Genomic DNA, 16,679 nt, shown 5'->3' with positions numbered 1-16,679 from the left:
ACTCACCAATTGTATGTCCCCAGGCAGGTCAAGCAACCCGGAGTCGGTTTCTTCTTCTCTAAATCAGGCAAGAATCCCTCTTGCAGGGTTGTTCTGAGAATGGGAGGAAATGCCAATAGTCCAACCTGATGCCTGACAAGCAGTACCCGCTTTTATTATCAGTCCAAAGAATGCTTGTGTTCTAAGGACTAAGGAATTTCAGAGGTCACCCACTCCAGACAAGTCATGATTGGATGCAAACATGAGCCCCAAACATGAAAAGTCATTTGCCCAAAGTGGCCTGGCCAGTTGATGTCTCAGGCAGGGTCAGAACTCAGGACACCATCTGTCCTTAGCCACAGGGCTGATGATTACAGCTGAACCATATTCAAATGCTTGAGACATTTCACTAAAAAGGTGACTAGGCTGATCCTGTTGGTTTTCCTCTGATTATTTTCTCCTTCCAGGACAGGTGATTTTCCAGCATTCACATTAGGTCACTTCCAAAATGGGTTTACTTGCTTCCTTTGTGCATTAGTCTGCTAGAGCTGCCATAACAAAATGCTACACTCCGAGTGGCTTACACAATAGTACCTTTTTTCCCCATAGTCCTGGAGGCTGGTAAGTCCAAGATCAGAGCAAGGTGGGTTTCCTTCTGAGGCCTCTTCCCTTGGGCTGTGGGTGGTCACTGTCTTGCTCTGTGCTCACGTGGCTTATTTATTTTTCACATGTTTATTGAATCAGCCTCCCCCCACGACCTCATTCAACCTTAATTACCTGTGTACAGGCCCTATCTCCACATACAGTCACATGGGAGACAGGCCTTCGACATGTGGATTTTGGTGGGGGCACAATTTAGACTGTAGCACTGTGTCACGTGTTCCTCCCTCCCTCCACTGCCGTTCCACTCTGGACTGTTTTAAATGAGAGGGAGCTGAAAGGTGAAGTAGATGTACTATTAGGAGCCTAAATATGAGGTACCTAACGCCCGGCACGTAGTGCATACCTGTAATCCCAGTGGCTTGGGAGGCTGAGGCAGGAGGATCATCAGTTCAAAGCCAGCCTCAGGAATTTAGCAAGGCCTTTAGCAACTCAGCGAGACCCGTCTCTAAATAAATATAAAAAAGTGCTGGGGATGTGGCTCAGTGATAAAGCGACCCTGGGTTCAATTCCTGATACAAAAACAAACCAACTAACCCTAAAATTTAAGTACTTAAAAGTGAGACATCATCTCTGGCCTGGTCCCTTTTTCAACTCCTCCTGGTCACCCATTAATCAAATTCAAGAAGTGTGGCAAAAGCCAAAGTTCAGATCATTCAATATATCGTTAATTGTGAGAATGAGAGTTGAAGAGTTAAACTGAGATATATAAGTCGATTCATTCAGAAAGAAAATTTGAGGAAAGTTTCTCTGAAGATCAGTCGTACATTTGAATGACGAACAGAAACAGTGAAGCTTTGACATTTATCCTGATATTTCCAAGGAGACTGTATATAGTAACATATTTTTGAGGAAACTTTCTTTAGAAAGAAAAGAAAAAAACTGTCAACGTATGTGGTGAAATATCCAGAGCCTCCAGGGTCCTGAATCTGAAGGTGATGCAGATCAGTTTCTCTGACAGCAGGAGTCTTGCCATTCTAAGCTGTCCTAAGTCAAAGGGCTACTTGGTCCAGTCACAAAGAGATTCTGGAATGGTAGAGAGGTTCCTTGTGAGGCCAAGAGTAAACTGTGACGGATCACTAGCTCCTGTGTGAAGAGAATTTGTGAAGATAATGCTCAGCACACCCTTGGAGAAATAATTGCACTTATCTTGTTTGCTAGATGTGGCCTCCAACCAGCTTTGGCTATGTCCCAAAGTCCAAGTTACAAAGTAATACATGAAAAATACAGGCTTGCGGAAAAACAGAAAGCAAAAGTCCTCCTTTACCATACCTTCCCACCAAATTATCCCCCTTCCCATAAATAATGATCAAAACAGTTCAGTGAGGTTTGTTCTAGATTTTAAAATATGCATTTACTTTTAGATAGCTGGAGAGTTGCTTTTAAGTAAATGGCGCCATACTATGATTATTTAACCACCTCCTACCGATGATAACGTAGACCTGTTTTCTCAGTTTTTCTTTATTACAAAGTTGAAACAAACATTCTTAAGCAAATATTTGTGTAGTGAGCATATCTGTATGATAAACTCTTAGAAGGAGATTTACTAGGTCAATGGAAAAGTACATTTTAAAAATTGATATTCTCAAGTGACCCACTGGAAACATTGTATGGACTTATATTTCCATCAGAATATATGATATGAGAGTATGTTTTTGATCTATTTGCAATGTGACATTATCAATCTTTGATTTTTTAAATTTTAATTTTCTTATTTATTTTTTGTACTAGGTTGAACCCAGGGGCACTTTGCCATTGAGCTCCATTCCCAGTACTTTTTATTTCGAGATAGGGTTTCACTAAGTTGCCCAGGTGGGCCTTAAACTTATGATCCTCCTGCCTCAGCCTCCTGAGTCACTGAGATTATAGGAAGATGCTGGTTCAGCCTTTAATTTTTGCCAATCTTACGGGCAACAAAGTGGATCTCACTGTTATTTTAATCTGTATATTCCTGGTTTCTAATAAGACTGAGCTGGCCTCATTTCTTCATTAATTTGTATTACTTTTCTGTGAGCAATTTTGTATTATTCTAGAGAAATATTTGATTTTTTTGATTTGTAAAACCTTCTCATAATTATACACATTAATTCCTTAATGTTGTAATTATCCAAATTTGTTGTTAGTGGACATTAAATAGAATGTGAAAGTGCATAGAAGAAAAGGATTCTTGGGCTGGGGTTGAGGTTCAGTGGTAGAGCACTTGCCTAGCATGAGTGAGGCACTGAGTTCCATCCTCAGCACTACATAAAAATAAATAAATAAAATAAAGGTATTGTGTCCATCTACAACAACAACCAAAAAAAAAAAAAAAAAAAAAAAAAAAAGAAAGAAAGAAAGAAAAGAAAAGAAAAGAATTTTCTTGGCAGGATTCAAAAGGATTCAAACCAAAACCAAAAGGTTAACAGTGGTTACATCTAAGTGATAGGGTCATGAGTATGACTTTCCTCTCTACCCCTTTCTGTGTATCTGCTCCCTTTCTCTCTTGAACACAAGAATACATTACCTTCACAAGCAGAAAAATTCTCAAAAAAGCAATTAGTGGGGTAAAGGAAATGATGAAGGCTTTCACAACAATTCTAAATGCAGATTTATTAAGGAACTTTGAGGAGACATGGTATCCATAGAGTAAGACTTCTATTGTAAGTGACAACAGTCACTTTTTAGCCTTACTACTTTATAGTTACCTATTCACATCCAAGAGTCTATCATTCTTTTTTTTTTTTCTTTTTTTTTTGCAGTGCTGGGGATGGAACCCAGGGCCTTGTGCTTGCAAGGCAAGCACTCTACCGACTGAGCTATCTCCCCAGCCCTAAGAGCCTATCATTCTTTACCCACAACATTTTATTCTCTCAACCCAAGTATCAGTTATGAACAGGGAGGGACGCCCAAACATCTTGCCAAGTTTCTGGACAGAAATGTGCAGAGGCTCTATTCAGGGACAAAATGGCTTCTGAGCTACCAGCATCCCTCAAAACCCTATTAATTATTAGCAAAGGCAAAGGAAGTGCGTGCTGATCAGAAAGAAGGAAGTGAGAGGGAAGAAGTGTGGTCTGCTGGGGAGATAGTTGGAAGTCAGTCCCAGAGGCTAACGAGGCAGTGCCCACGTATGAACTCCGAGTATGTAGTCCTCCCAGCAGACTGTGGCTCGGCAGGGATGCGGCCAGCTGCCTGGGTGAGGCAACACCTCCTGAGACCACTTACGGTTATCAGTTCTGATTATATGAGGCAATGCCAACTTGACCTTCCACTAGCAGTAGTGGCATGGAGCACAGGGTGGGAGAATGGGAATGAGTCAGGTGTGATGTAATCCCAGCAACTTGGGAGGCTGAGGGAGGAGGCTCATAAATTCAAGGCTAGCCTGGGCAACTTAGGCCCTGTCTCAAAATAAAAATGAAACAAGAACTGGTGCTGTAGCTGAGTGGCTGAGCCCTTGTCTAGCATGTGTGAAGCCCAGTACTAGGTTCAACCCCCAGTGCTGGGAAAAAATAATTATGGGAATAATGACCTCTCAGATGCTGGGCTTTCACAGACTAAACTGTTATTTTGGATGGAACCTAGAGGGGCACCCTTGGGAACCTACCCTTGAGAGCAGCCTGGATGGCCAAAGGCCAGACCCCAGGGAATACACCAAAAAGGAACCAACTGGGAAATCTGTAGATAACCTGTCAAACCCAGCGATAACCTCATAAAGTGCTTTCCTTCCAACTTCAACAGAAACTGTCTCCACTTCCTACTGGTGGAATCTCTGGAGCAAATTCTCAACCCTGACTAGTCCCAGGGGGCATCCAGGCAGCTCAGCTGATATTCCTAGAGCATCGTCAGCAATGTTAAATAATACAGGACTCAAATATAATGGATAGAAAGACAGGTAAATGAATAGGGAAGATGAATCCCCAAAGCCCCTGGCTGCTGTTTACTCTCATCTTATTTATATATCCTGAATTATGTTGCATTACTATAAAGCAAGTGATTCTTGAGAAGGGAGATCTAGAATATGGGTTGAATTCTTGAAATGAGAGTATTATTGTAGATCCTAGGACTTAACCATTTACATAGAGAAAAGTAATTCATATATCAAGAGTTTTACAGAGCTTTTAGGGCAATACAACTAATACTATATTACGGTACCATGATAATCCTAAAATATTATCATGCTTCAGTGTGTATCACACAGAATGTACATCCAGTGTAATCCCAAATACAAGAAGGTAAAGCCTTCAGGTTAGAAAGAACAGAGGAAGGACATGCACACCCTGTCACTTTGAGGCTAAGATTCAGATAACATAGAAATGGGAAAAGAGATACATCTGTCATGTCTTCCAAACTGAGCTGAGGACATCTGCAGCTAGTGCCATCATCTCACTGTAGCACAACGGCAAAACCAGATGTAAAAATAGAAGTGATATATTCAACTATTAACAGTGAAGCAAAACTGAATATAGCAGCCTGCAGCAGCACTGACGTAAAATGGGGAACAGCTTCTCCTAGGGCAGGCTGTCTCGAGTGGACAATATGCCAACTAGCTAATGATGCTCTCTCCATCCGTGTCATCCCTGACGTCTTCCGAAGGGATGAGGAGGAGGAGACAAGCGAGAAGGTTACAAACTGAAAGCGAGTGATAGTCTCCTGATGGAAAAGTGAAGGAGCCCATTCGTTCCGAAGGAAACACCTCCCCCGGGGGAGCCTCACCCAATGTGGGTGCCTCCTCACGAGGTTTTTGGGCAGGCGGAGCAGCTGTGTGCAGCTTGGCAGGAACTGCAGCAGGATAGTGCTGGACAGAGGACAGGAGAGCACCAAAAAAGACGAGGGAGATTCTAGAGCCAGGAAATAACCCCTGGCTTCCTGTCAGTGTCACCTCCGCTCTATGGGGGGATGCTGAGCCCATCTGGCAGGTTCTGCAGAGCAGTTCAGAGGAAGTGAGGAAGACCCTTTATCACGAGAATATCAGTTCATGAATGAAGTGCCTGGAGCTTTCTGTTTGTTATTGCTTTACTTGATTTTTTTCTAAATTGAGACACAATTCACATATCACAAAACACACTCTCTAAACAGGTATACTTGAGTGTTTTTAGTATACCACAAGATTATTCAACCATCACCACGAATTCCAGAACATTTTTATCACCACAAACCCCATACCCATTAAGAGTCACTCCCGACCCCTCCAGCTTCAGCTTACCTTCTCTATGCCTATTCTGGACATTTCATAAAAATGGAATCATACAGTATGTGGTCTCTTATGTCTGTTTTTCCCATTTATCATGAGGTTTTCAAGATTCATGCATGTCAATAGCATGAATTAGTACTTTATTCCTTTAAAAATAGTTTATTATCTAATAATTTAGCCATTTGACAGTGGCATTTGGTACATTTGCAATGTGGTACAACCTCTATCAAGTTTTGAAACCTTACCGTCACTCCAGAGTAAAACCCCTAACCTATCTACCCATCCCCTCCCCGAGCTTCTAGGAATCACCAATCTCTGTTCCATACCTGGGCTTTATCTATTCTGGGAATTTCATATAAGTGGAATTATATGAAATGCGTCCTTTGTGTCTCGTTTCTTTCATTTAGCATAATGCTTTGGAAGTTTATTTATGTCACACTCACAACACGTATTAGGTATTCCTTTTTTAAAATGTATTTTTTAGTTGTAGGCAAACTCGATGCCTTTATTTATTTTTATGCGGTGCTGAGGATTGAACCCAGTGCCTCACACGTGCTAGGCAAGCACTTTGCCACTAAGCCACAATCCCAGCATCTAGGTATTCCTTTTAATTGTCAAATAATATTCCATTGTAGGGATATATCACAATTTGTATATTCATTCATGTGTGGATGAACAATGGGTTGTTTCTAATTTGGAATAATGCTACTATGAATATTCGATACAAGTGTTTATGTAAATACATGTTTTCATTTCTTTTGGGTATATACCTAAGAAGTAGAACTGCTGGGTCACATAAGTCTATATTTTACTTTTTCAGGTACTTCTGGGCTATTTTCCAAAGTGACTGTATCATCTTACTCTCATACCACCAATGTATAAGAGTTCCTATAAATGGAATTTCTCCAAATCCTAGATAACATTTGTTATTGTCTGTTTTTGACTTTGGCTTTCCTAGTGGGTGTGAAGTGGTCTCATTGTGTGTTATTTTTGTTTTAAAATCAAAGCCACCCCTGTACATAGTTTAAAAAAATAAGGTCAAGTATAAATGCTCCATTCCTCTCCATTTCCATGAGGCACATACTTTAAATTCTTTCAGTGGTTTCTTCTGGTATTTATCTTATATTTCTGGTATTATGCTTCTACTGTTATTTTTAAATCCATTTTAGATAATATCTCTTGACTTCCAACTACGAAAGATGAGCATTTAGTTTATGTGCACAAAAACACACACTCATTTTATCCTTCCTTCTTGCAATATGATTATAATCTTCATTTTTGGTTAAATCAGTAATTGGCATTTACATTGTTATGATTATGCATTTATAGCCATGTGATGTACAAAGATTCTACTTTACTGAATCATACTTTTTCCCCCTTAGATTTCAAATGACCTAGGAGGAAAAATCTGCCTCATGTTTTCTATTTCCTCAGTTTTCTACATACCAATTACGAATTCATCTTCAAATTCTGCAAGAAGACTAAAAATCACTGGATATATTCAAACACATTGGATAGTCTATTTCTTTCTTTTTTTGGGGGGGGCACGTAATCAAAACTCAATTAGTATTTGTTGAAGGAATGAATGAAGATATCTAGCCACAGCAAAGGCCTAGAGTCAGGAAAAAAAAAAAAAAAAAAAAAGATTTACTTCTTCCCCACTCTGATCTTCTGGATCATGGTATTTGAATAGTAGGTTCACTTTGGAGGTGAGATATTCTAGGCCCAGAGAAGAGAGTAGGCTTGCTAAAGTGTGACGGTAAGATTTTAGGAGGAGCAGGGCTGGAACTCCAGTCTTCTGGGTCTTAGAGCCCCTATATCAGGTTGCTTCCACAGAAAACAAAGGACATTTATCCTGAAGGGGATGCAGACTTTGGATCTTTATCCTTTAAATGTATTCAATTTCCTAAAACCTAAAAAGTAACTGCAAGTGCCAAGAATCCAAAAGAAAGAGTACGAGTATCATCAAAATTTGCAAATTCTCTTAGTGCTCATTGCTGCATTTAATATCCTCAAAGCTGTAGTCAGTCAAGATCTATGAAGTCCAAACTTTCCACATGCAATTACTCTAAGGATCAGTACTATTAATTTGAATTTGAACATTTCCAAGGCTAGTTTCTTTCTAATTTAGTCCCGAGCCCAAGCAGTGCATTGGCACATGACTGTTCTGTGGCAGGTATGAGTTGCTCTGGTCTGACCTGCATCTACTCCCCATTCTCTGACAAGAGATCTTTGATTTTTATTTGACACCAGAGATGGGGACGTGACGTGGATCATGGTGTCGGCCTAGAGCTGCCATGGATCATACTGGGAGAGGACCTGCCTGAGCTCAAGGGTCAGGACAAGGTAAGCAGAGCTGACAGGGATAGCACGTGAAAATGTCCTGCTGTCTCTTCAAACTTTCCAACTGTGTGCACCAAAAAAAAATCCCGTGTTTGAGTTGTCCTGCTGCTGCTTACCACCAAAAGGAGTAGTGACTAGCATAGATACTGTAAGGAGAGGCTGAGCCACTTCTGTGTATCCACCTGGGTGACATTGGAGTTGAGTAGTATTAGTTTAATGGAAGACTGAACTAACAAGGAACCTCACAAATTCAGGTTCCTGAATGGTTTCAGAAATGACTAAAGATGAAGGGAATAACAAGACCAAGTATAATTTATCAAATGCCCCATAATGCATGTTTTGAAAGACAACTGGGGCACTAATTTCATTTCAGGTAGTATTTCTTGTACTTATGTATTTGTTTCTATAACACCACCTGATTCCCCCAGGCTTATTATTATTATTATTTTTTTTTGATAAATGATGATCCACATTTAAAGTGGTTTTTCAGTATAAAAACAACTCCAAACACATTTTATAAATAATCATATATAAGTTCCTTATAAATAAAAACCCTAACATTTTTCTTTTTCTCAACTCTAGTTTCTTGTCCCTGAAATTCACTTACTTTCTAAGTCAGCTCTTTTAAATTTTAACTCTAGACAATCCTCATTTCATAGCTGGAGGGGAACCGCAAATCTTTGTTCTCACTTGTTTCCTTTCGTTCCTACTTTGTAGCCCTGACTTCTCCACTCAACACTCTCATCTTTCCACAGTGCAAAAAATGTCTGGGCAGAGCCACAGGCCTACTATTGAACACCTAGCTCCTTTACTTACTTGTAAGGTACAGCTACTTGTGTACTGTCCAGAGTATAAGCTTCAGGACAGAATTCGCCTGTTCAGTACTTATGCTGAGCACCTAGCATATGACTGGCATGTAATAGATATTCAACAAACATTTATATATTGAATAAATGGAAATAGGCAATACAGGTATAATTTTACTGATATTCTGATTTTATTGATAAGGAAACTGAGGCTCAGAGTTTTAGTGGCCTGTATAAAGTTCCACAGTGAGTTAGAGGGATTAAGATACAGTTCTCCTGCTTGGCTGGTGTTCTCTTCTGCCACATCACTTCCTGGGCCTATAGCTTATTATCCAAAAATTCAGGTACAATATCTTAGTTATTAAATAAACAAAGATTATCAAGTGCCCAAAATGATTCTTAAAGTTTAAAACCTACCGTGGTATCCACAGCCTTGACCTTCTCTGTGGGAATGTGCTTTGGGACAGGTTCTGCCTGTGACAGCAGCACGCAGCCTTTATCCCCTAAGGTGACAATTGCAGCCTTGCAGCCCCTTTCCAGGAGCACCGCGGCAGCCTTCCCGGCTTCGGCTGGGCTGCCCACTGTTAGGCCAGTTAAAATCTCAGCCTGGAATACACAAAGGAGAAGAAACAGTGGTGAGTAGGAGTAACTCGGATCCACATCCAGGTTTGCTTTTCTAAAAAATGTGTCTCCCAGGCTGGGCGTGTGGCTCAGTTGGCAGAGTGCCTGCCTCGCAAGCACAAGGCCTGGGTTCAGTCCCCAGCACCGTAAAAAAAAAAAAAGCGTCTCCCTCCTTTTTTCTTTTTCATGACATAAATGCAATGGGAACCTTGATGGATACCAGTGCAGGAAAATAAACACAAAAGAGAACAATAACAATGATGACGACGACCAAAAGTAGCTAAAAGACACTGTGGGACAATCAGGGATTTTGAATGTGGCTTGGATATTACATGACAGTACAGAATTATTAAGAATTTTTAAAAGTGTGATAATGGTATTGTGGTTCCTTGTAGGAGATGCATACTGAACTTAATCTCAATGAAAACAAAATACTTATTTTTATTTATTTTTTCTTGGGGGGCCATTACCAGGGATTGAACTCAGGGTCACTCAACCACATCCCCAGCCCTATTTTCGTATTTTATTTAGAGACAGGGTCTCACTGAGTTGCTTAGCACCTCACTTTTGCTGAGGCTGGCTTTGAACTTTCAGTCCTCCTGCCTCAGCTTCTGGAGCTGCTGGGATTACAGGTGTGTGCCACTGAATGTGGCTTTACTTATTTTTTAATAAAAACAAACCTCAAATACAACCTGGGGAGGGAGAAGCAAACAGCAAAATGTTAACACCTGTGCAGGAGGAGTGTTCACTGTATTACTCTTCCAGCTTTTCTGCACATGGGATAATTTTTAAAAAATTTTTTATTAGTTGCTGATGAACTTATTTTACTTACTTGCATGTGGTGCTGAGAATTGAACCCAGTGCCTCATACATACTAGGCAACTGCTCTACCACTGAGCCACAACCCCAGCCCGTAATTTTTATGATAAAGAGAAGGAACAAAGGGAATTCTACAAAAGAAGGAAAGATGGAGGAAAGGAAGAAGATAGAAAAGGAAAGTCATTGCCAATGTTTTGGGCTGATATTGTAGCGATGTATTTTATCATCTAGGGATATAATTCTTCCAGGCATCTCCTGGGCCATGGTGCCTTTCTCAGGTTACTAGTTAACTAGTTACTAGCCTTTCATGTCTGCAGACTACTCACTTCTTTTGCTTGGTTGTTTCTACCAGAGCCGCTGGAGGCAGAGAAGAGAGGCCCTGATAGCGGAAGCACAGTGTCCTGGTATTACTGACTCTGCAACCTTCCTGGTGTTACTGACAATCTGCCAAGTGGGGTAGGGGCTTGCACAGGATTGGTGTGTCTCACCCCGAACATAAAAGGTCTTAGGTTAAAGTAGGGGTGTGGGGCTCCAGCCCTGCTTTCTCATCCTCCAGGCACCCTCCGCATCTCCAAGGAACCTCTCTGGTTCTGAGACAGGCAGTTTAAAAGTCACTAGAGGAATTACATGGTACTTTTGACTCAGAAGGTAGATAACCAAATTCTTTTTTCTATATTATAATTTAACTATGTCTCTTCCAGAGAATGGATCTATGTCCTGTGCATGCTCTGAACATGCCCAAATCAATCCTTTTGTCATCTATAAATCATTCCACAAGTGTCTGCTCATCCTGAGTTTACATTTTTCCAGTAGCACAGGTTAGCACGGGCTTCACTAACTTGACCCTTCTTACCCTTTTTTGTGTAGACCCTTTTAGTCTGGGTTGGTTATACTTTGAGGTCTTTTTTTCCCCCTACTACTAGGGACCGAATCCAGAGTCTTGCATGTGCCATGTAAGTACTCTACCACTGATCTACCTGACCAGCCCTTTTCATTTTATTTTGAGAAAAGGTCTTACTAAGTTGTCCAGGTTGGCCTTGAACTTGTGATCCTCTGCCTCAGCCTCCTGAGTAGCTGAAATTACAGATGTATGCCACTGTGCCCAACTTCGAATACTATTTTTTTTTTAAATAAATATTGCATCAGTCTTCTTTACTGGGATCACTTATTACTGGGATCACTTATGTCTATTGAGTTTGATGGTCTGTTTTCAAAAATATCAACGTGTGTCTTTTAAAAATGTTTTTTTCTTTTTAATTTAAATTTTATTTTTGCAGTACTGGGGACTGAATCCAGGGTCACTGTATCATTGAGCTGTATCCCTATTCCTTTTCCTTTTTTGTTTTGAGACAAGTTATTGCTAAGTTGCTCAGGCAGTCTCCAACTTGTGATCCTCCTGTCTCAGTCTCCCAAGTAGCTGGGATTATAGGCATGCACCTCCACTCCTGGCCTTCTAAAAACCTTTTAAAAGAGCTACTGTTGAATGAAAAAAATCTTTAATATAGAAAATAATGCAACCAGCATCAATTTACCAACCATGGACCTTCAACAAATCTTAACATTTTACTTTGCTTCAGTTATTTTATTACTACTACTACTACCACTCCTACTACTGGATTGAACTAGAGCCTTGCACATGCTAGTAGTCTACCACTGAGCTTCCTCCCCAGCCCAAGATATTTTTCTTTAAAGAAATTATCTTCCACACATATTGTTTAACAAATTATTTTTCTCTTGTGTTGGTAGATAGAGCTATTCTTGCCATTTACATTTAATGTCTTTTTCCCCTCTGATCATTTAAAAATATATTTGCTTTTATTCCCAGTTTTGTGCAGTTCCATTAAAATGTGCATAAGTAGAGAATCAGATTTGTTCATTTTACATGGCACTTTTATACACCTTTGACCTGAGGACTTGTGTCTTTTCTCAGTTTTAGAAAGCACTTTGCAGCTTTTCCTCTAGTGCTGCTTTTCTTGAGTTTCCACCTGCAAAGTGCTTTCTAAAGCACTTGCAATCCTCCGGCCCCAGTCTCCAGAGTTGCTGGGATTACAGGTGTGGACCACAGTACCCAGCTTATTGTTTCTTTCTTTTTTAAAAAAATATTTTTGTTGTAGATGGACATAATAACTTTGATGTTTTTCTTTCTACGATTGAATTTTTTGAGGCTAATTTTCTTAAAGTTCAGAGTTAATTCATTTAACAAGCATTTACGAGGTGCCAGTGATGTAAGGAACAGTACAGCAGATGTTATTTCCCAAAGATAACCATATGAAAGTCGTACATGCTCTTTTTATACCATGACCATGCAATCTTCTATTGAGAGGTGGGGTACCAGGGTGGACCTTCCTTCTTCAACCACAGTGATGGGGCAGAGTGATGCAGTGTGACTTCTGAAGATAAATAAAAGGCCAACATAACTTCTACTTCTTGTACTTTCTTTCTCCATGCTGGGATTTGGGAACCCAGCTATTGTATTGTGAGGAATTCCAGGCCATGAGAAAAGGCCACATGTAAGTGGTCCACGGCCCCATGATGCTCCCAGCTAATGGCCAGCACCAACTATGAAGCATATGAGTGAAAAAGGCTTCAGATAATTCCATCCCTCAGCCTTGGAGTCTTTCCATGGAGGCTCCAGGCATTATGGAGCAGAGAGAAACCATACTGTGTTCTGTCTGAATTCCTGACACATGGAAACTGTGAATGACAATAATTATTGTTATAAGCCAATGCATTTTGGTGGTAATTTATTACTCAGCAATAGATAACATATACACAAGGGGATAGCCATTGGGGATAAAATAGTGAATAAGACAGATGCCCTGTCCTCATGGAACTTGTAATTTAATGGAGAAGACAGAAGGACTGAATAAATCATTTTGGACTGTGATGAGTGATCGAAGAATAAACAGAGTGCTGTGTGAGTATCTAGCAGGGAAATCTGAGCCGGTTTGGCAGTTGAGGGTAATGTAACCTCTTATTGTGAAATGGTCACTATCTCCCACAATTCCTTTTTCTTAGTCCAATGTCTGACGATGGTGGTAGCTTGAGAATATTGCACAACCTATTGTGGTTTGTTAAAATTAGTTCCCATGTAGCAGTCTTTTTTGTGTGTCCTCTGTGATCTAAGAGATGAAATTATCAAAAAAGGAGGTCAAGAAATCCTAGAGACCTTCATTCAGCCTTTGAACTAAATGGAAAACGACCATTGCAGTTCATTAATGACGTTCTCTGTGCACACTGCATTTGCCAATGTGTATGCAGGTCCCGCATCACAATGATGGGAGAGAGCTCTGGTCTAATGCTGTCTAACCTACAAAAAGGAAGAAATACTGAATTTTCTTTCTAAAAACACTGATAAGAAAACATACTAAGAGAGATTTTGTGCAGATGAGTACATTATGACCCTCATGCAGCAGCCCCCAAGGACTCTGCTGTGGTATCATGAAGAACCTGTGTCTGTCCACCAGTGCTGTCATGGGGTCTCACCACAGAAGGCAGGAGTCATCCCAGGGCATGTATGCGAACTAGGATTGTTAGATAAATACAGGAAGCTTAGCTAAATCTGAATTTCAGATAAACAACAAATATTTTGTAGCATAAGTATGTTTAGTATATTATTCACTGACTATTTGAAATTCAAATTTATCTGGGCATCTGTATTTTTATTTGCTCAACCTGGCAACTCTAATGCTAATTAGTTCACAAAATATGGAATAATTAGAAAAGAAAACAAAACACCAGGAGTGTGAGGGCAGGGAGGGGACTAACTAACAGGTTTGATTAGTACCACATTATGGAGGTGACTCACAGAATTCCCCCAACCCCCAGAACTTACTAATTTCCTTTTCTACACACCCCAGCAAACTGGAAATCTGTGTTCATCAGGTGGAAGACTCGTGATCAAATCAATGTGGTTCTCATCCTGCCTCTGCTTTATCCCCTTACACACGAGTCTTTCAGTTTCTCAGGGTGACGGAACCAGTTCGCCCTCACCTCACTCTCGTTGCAGCAGAACACGTCGGAGAGGCTGTAGAACTGCGGATCCAGGTCAGCAATGGCAGGAGCCGGATTGAACAATGTTTTCACTACAAAGGAATGGGAAAGGGGTTCGATGGTTATCACTCTTAACATGGCACATTTACAGACATTTGGTAGGACAAATCCCTGATTGCAATCATGTTTGCATTCATCAGATTAAATATCCATTAAGTACAGATGTAGAAAAGTCTGAAATCTCAATCTCCATGATAGCTGAGCACCCGGGCCTTCTTATTTTCATTTCCACTATTTTTTACTTTACAACATTTCAGCTTCAAGGGAAAGCATTAATATTTACAACCAAGGTGATTACAGAGTTAAGTGAGGGCAGCGAGAACATTAAAGAGGAGTAAAAATGTTGTGGCATGAAAGGTCACGTGTGAGTGTGATCAGGTGGGTGAAGATTTTTGTGGGTTCCTGTAAGTTCTTAGTTGCAAGGCTATTTCATAAATCCATTTTCTAGGAAAGAAAAAAGAGATCACAGAAAAGAAACAATAAAGAGTTAAAAAATTTCCTGATAAGAGTAGTATGTAGGAAACTCAGGTACATATGTGTATTTTGTACACCCATGCATGCCTCCCAAATATGTCACACCACACACACATACACACACACACACACACACACACACAAAGCTTACATTCTTGGCTTTGGTGAGCAAGCTGGGAACATTAAAAAAAAAAATATTAAGAAAGGAGGAGAAATTCTGTCAGAGGCTGAATGGTAGCTCAGACCAGGAGGCCACTCGAGAAGGATGGATGGAAATTGCATTAGTGGGGAAAGGAGATGGTGTGATGTCACTGTGATGGTGGTGACAGGAGAAGTACATTTTTCTCAGGAGGAAAGCAAGGCTGAGAGAACAGATCCTATGTCGAAGGCCCTTCCCTGGGATGTCATCAGGCAGGGTACCTCCTACCCATGGTCCTCTGACTTTAAGTTTCGGGTTTGGTCCTCTCTAAAATAGCTTCTGTAGGCCAGAACTCTGTCTAAGCAATACATACCTCCAAATCTAATTCATGACATCTTGAAATAGCCTTTGGTATGAAACTAAATTATTTTAAAGTCTTCAGAAATTTCATTTGCAGGAAGCACCTTCTTTGCCACAACTTAGGTACACATGTGTATTTTGCATGCCTCCCAAATATATCCTGCAGTGTACTAAACTGGATTGGCTGGTTTTCTTTGCCTCAACCTGGGTCCACTGACTTAGGTGTTAAGTAGTCTCATCTGATTAGAGTTGCAGTTCTCAAAGAGTCTTCCAGAACAGTGACTTATAAACCTGGCTGCCCATCAGCATCAGGGAGAGCTCGCTCAAATGCATGATTTTGGACTCCACTTCAAACCCACTGAGTCAGAATCTGGGGCTAAGATCGGGGTCTCCAGGTGGCTCTCACATAGCTAGCTTGGCAGTGATCTATCCCACGTTCCTGGCAAGATGCTAATCGGCACATGACTGATGGAAACAGTCCACTACTCCATCCCACGAGGCTATCTAGTGTGCTTCTGCATCTCCTTAGATCCCTCTATAATGTTTTGGTTCAGCCAGTGGCCTTGTCCTGTATGGGCTAACACTATTCCCACATTTTTGTTATTTTAGATTCCATAATGGCCATCCACAGAAATTCTACAGTATATTTTTGGCAGCTCAGATTTTTGCACAGGGCTATTGTGCAGCTTCAATTAGAAAATGGACATAAAAGCCCTGCGTAAACTGTAAAGTGTTGTACAAATGTAAAGGATTATTACTGTTATTATACTGTCCTTTACACACAGCCCGACACCCCCGCCTGTCCACCCATCTCTCTGCCTTCTGTGGAGTGTGTAGCCTGGCAACAATCTCGCTCATTGGCTCCTCCACTTTTGTGAGGTCTTAGAAATATCAGCTATGCATAAAGGTCATCATTGCCCAGCATTTGAACACACCCACATACATTTTTAGGTTTTCTGAACAATATAGTGTTCCCTATTTGCCTCAAGCCCACCTAGGATGATCTTCAAATTGGCACTCATCAGCATTAGAGCACAGATTAGAGCATGGTGCCAATATGGAGCAGCAGGGTAGAGTCCTTCCTGTAGAATTTCCTTTTCTTCCCCTAAAAGATGCCCAATCTAACAATTCCTTCCTCTCTTCCTCCTTCCCTCCCTCCCTCCCTCCTCCCTCCTCCCTTCCTCCCTTCCTTCCTTCCTTGTTTTCTTTTTTTTTTTTTTCTCTCTCTCTTTTGGTACCAGGGATTGAACCCAGGGGT

The 16,679-nt window shown here is 40.7% G+C and overlaps 1 protein-coding gene across 7 annotated transcripts in view; it reads right to left on the bottom strand.

Moving 5' to 3' along the window:
• Window positions 1-16,679, bottom strand: part of RBKS (ribokinase) — an 84,878-nt gene that overhangs the window by 23,491 nt on the left and 44,708 nt on the right. For 5 of the 7 annotated variants that reach the window (XM_079110349.1, XM_079110347.1, XM_079110344.1 and 2 more), the window contains 2 exons: window positions 14,389-14,480; window positions 9,373-9,561 (listed from right to left, as the gene is read on the bottom strand). In XM_079110349.1, coding sequence (XP_078966475.1) covers window positions 9,373-9,561; window positions 14,389-14,480 — 281 coding nt within the window. Of the gene's footprint in view, window positions 1-6; window positions 94-8,346; window positions 9,280-9,372; window positions 9,562-14,388; window positions 14,481-16,679 lie in introns of those variants that run through there. The other 2 variants (XR_013759129.1, XM_079110348.1) reach the window with 2 other exon arrangements.

The sequence above is a fragment of the Sciurus vulgaris genome, assembly GCF_902686455.1.
Source record: "Sciurus vulgaris genome assembly, chromosome: 14".
Classification (NCBI taxonomy): domain Eukaryota; kingdom Metazoa; phylum Chordata; class Mammalia; order Rodentia; family Sciuridae; genus Sciurus; species Sciurus vulgaris.
The sequence above is the reverse complement of the archived record's forward strand: the minus strand, read 5'-3'. Positions and strand labels throughout refer to the sequence as shown.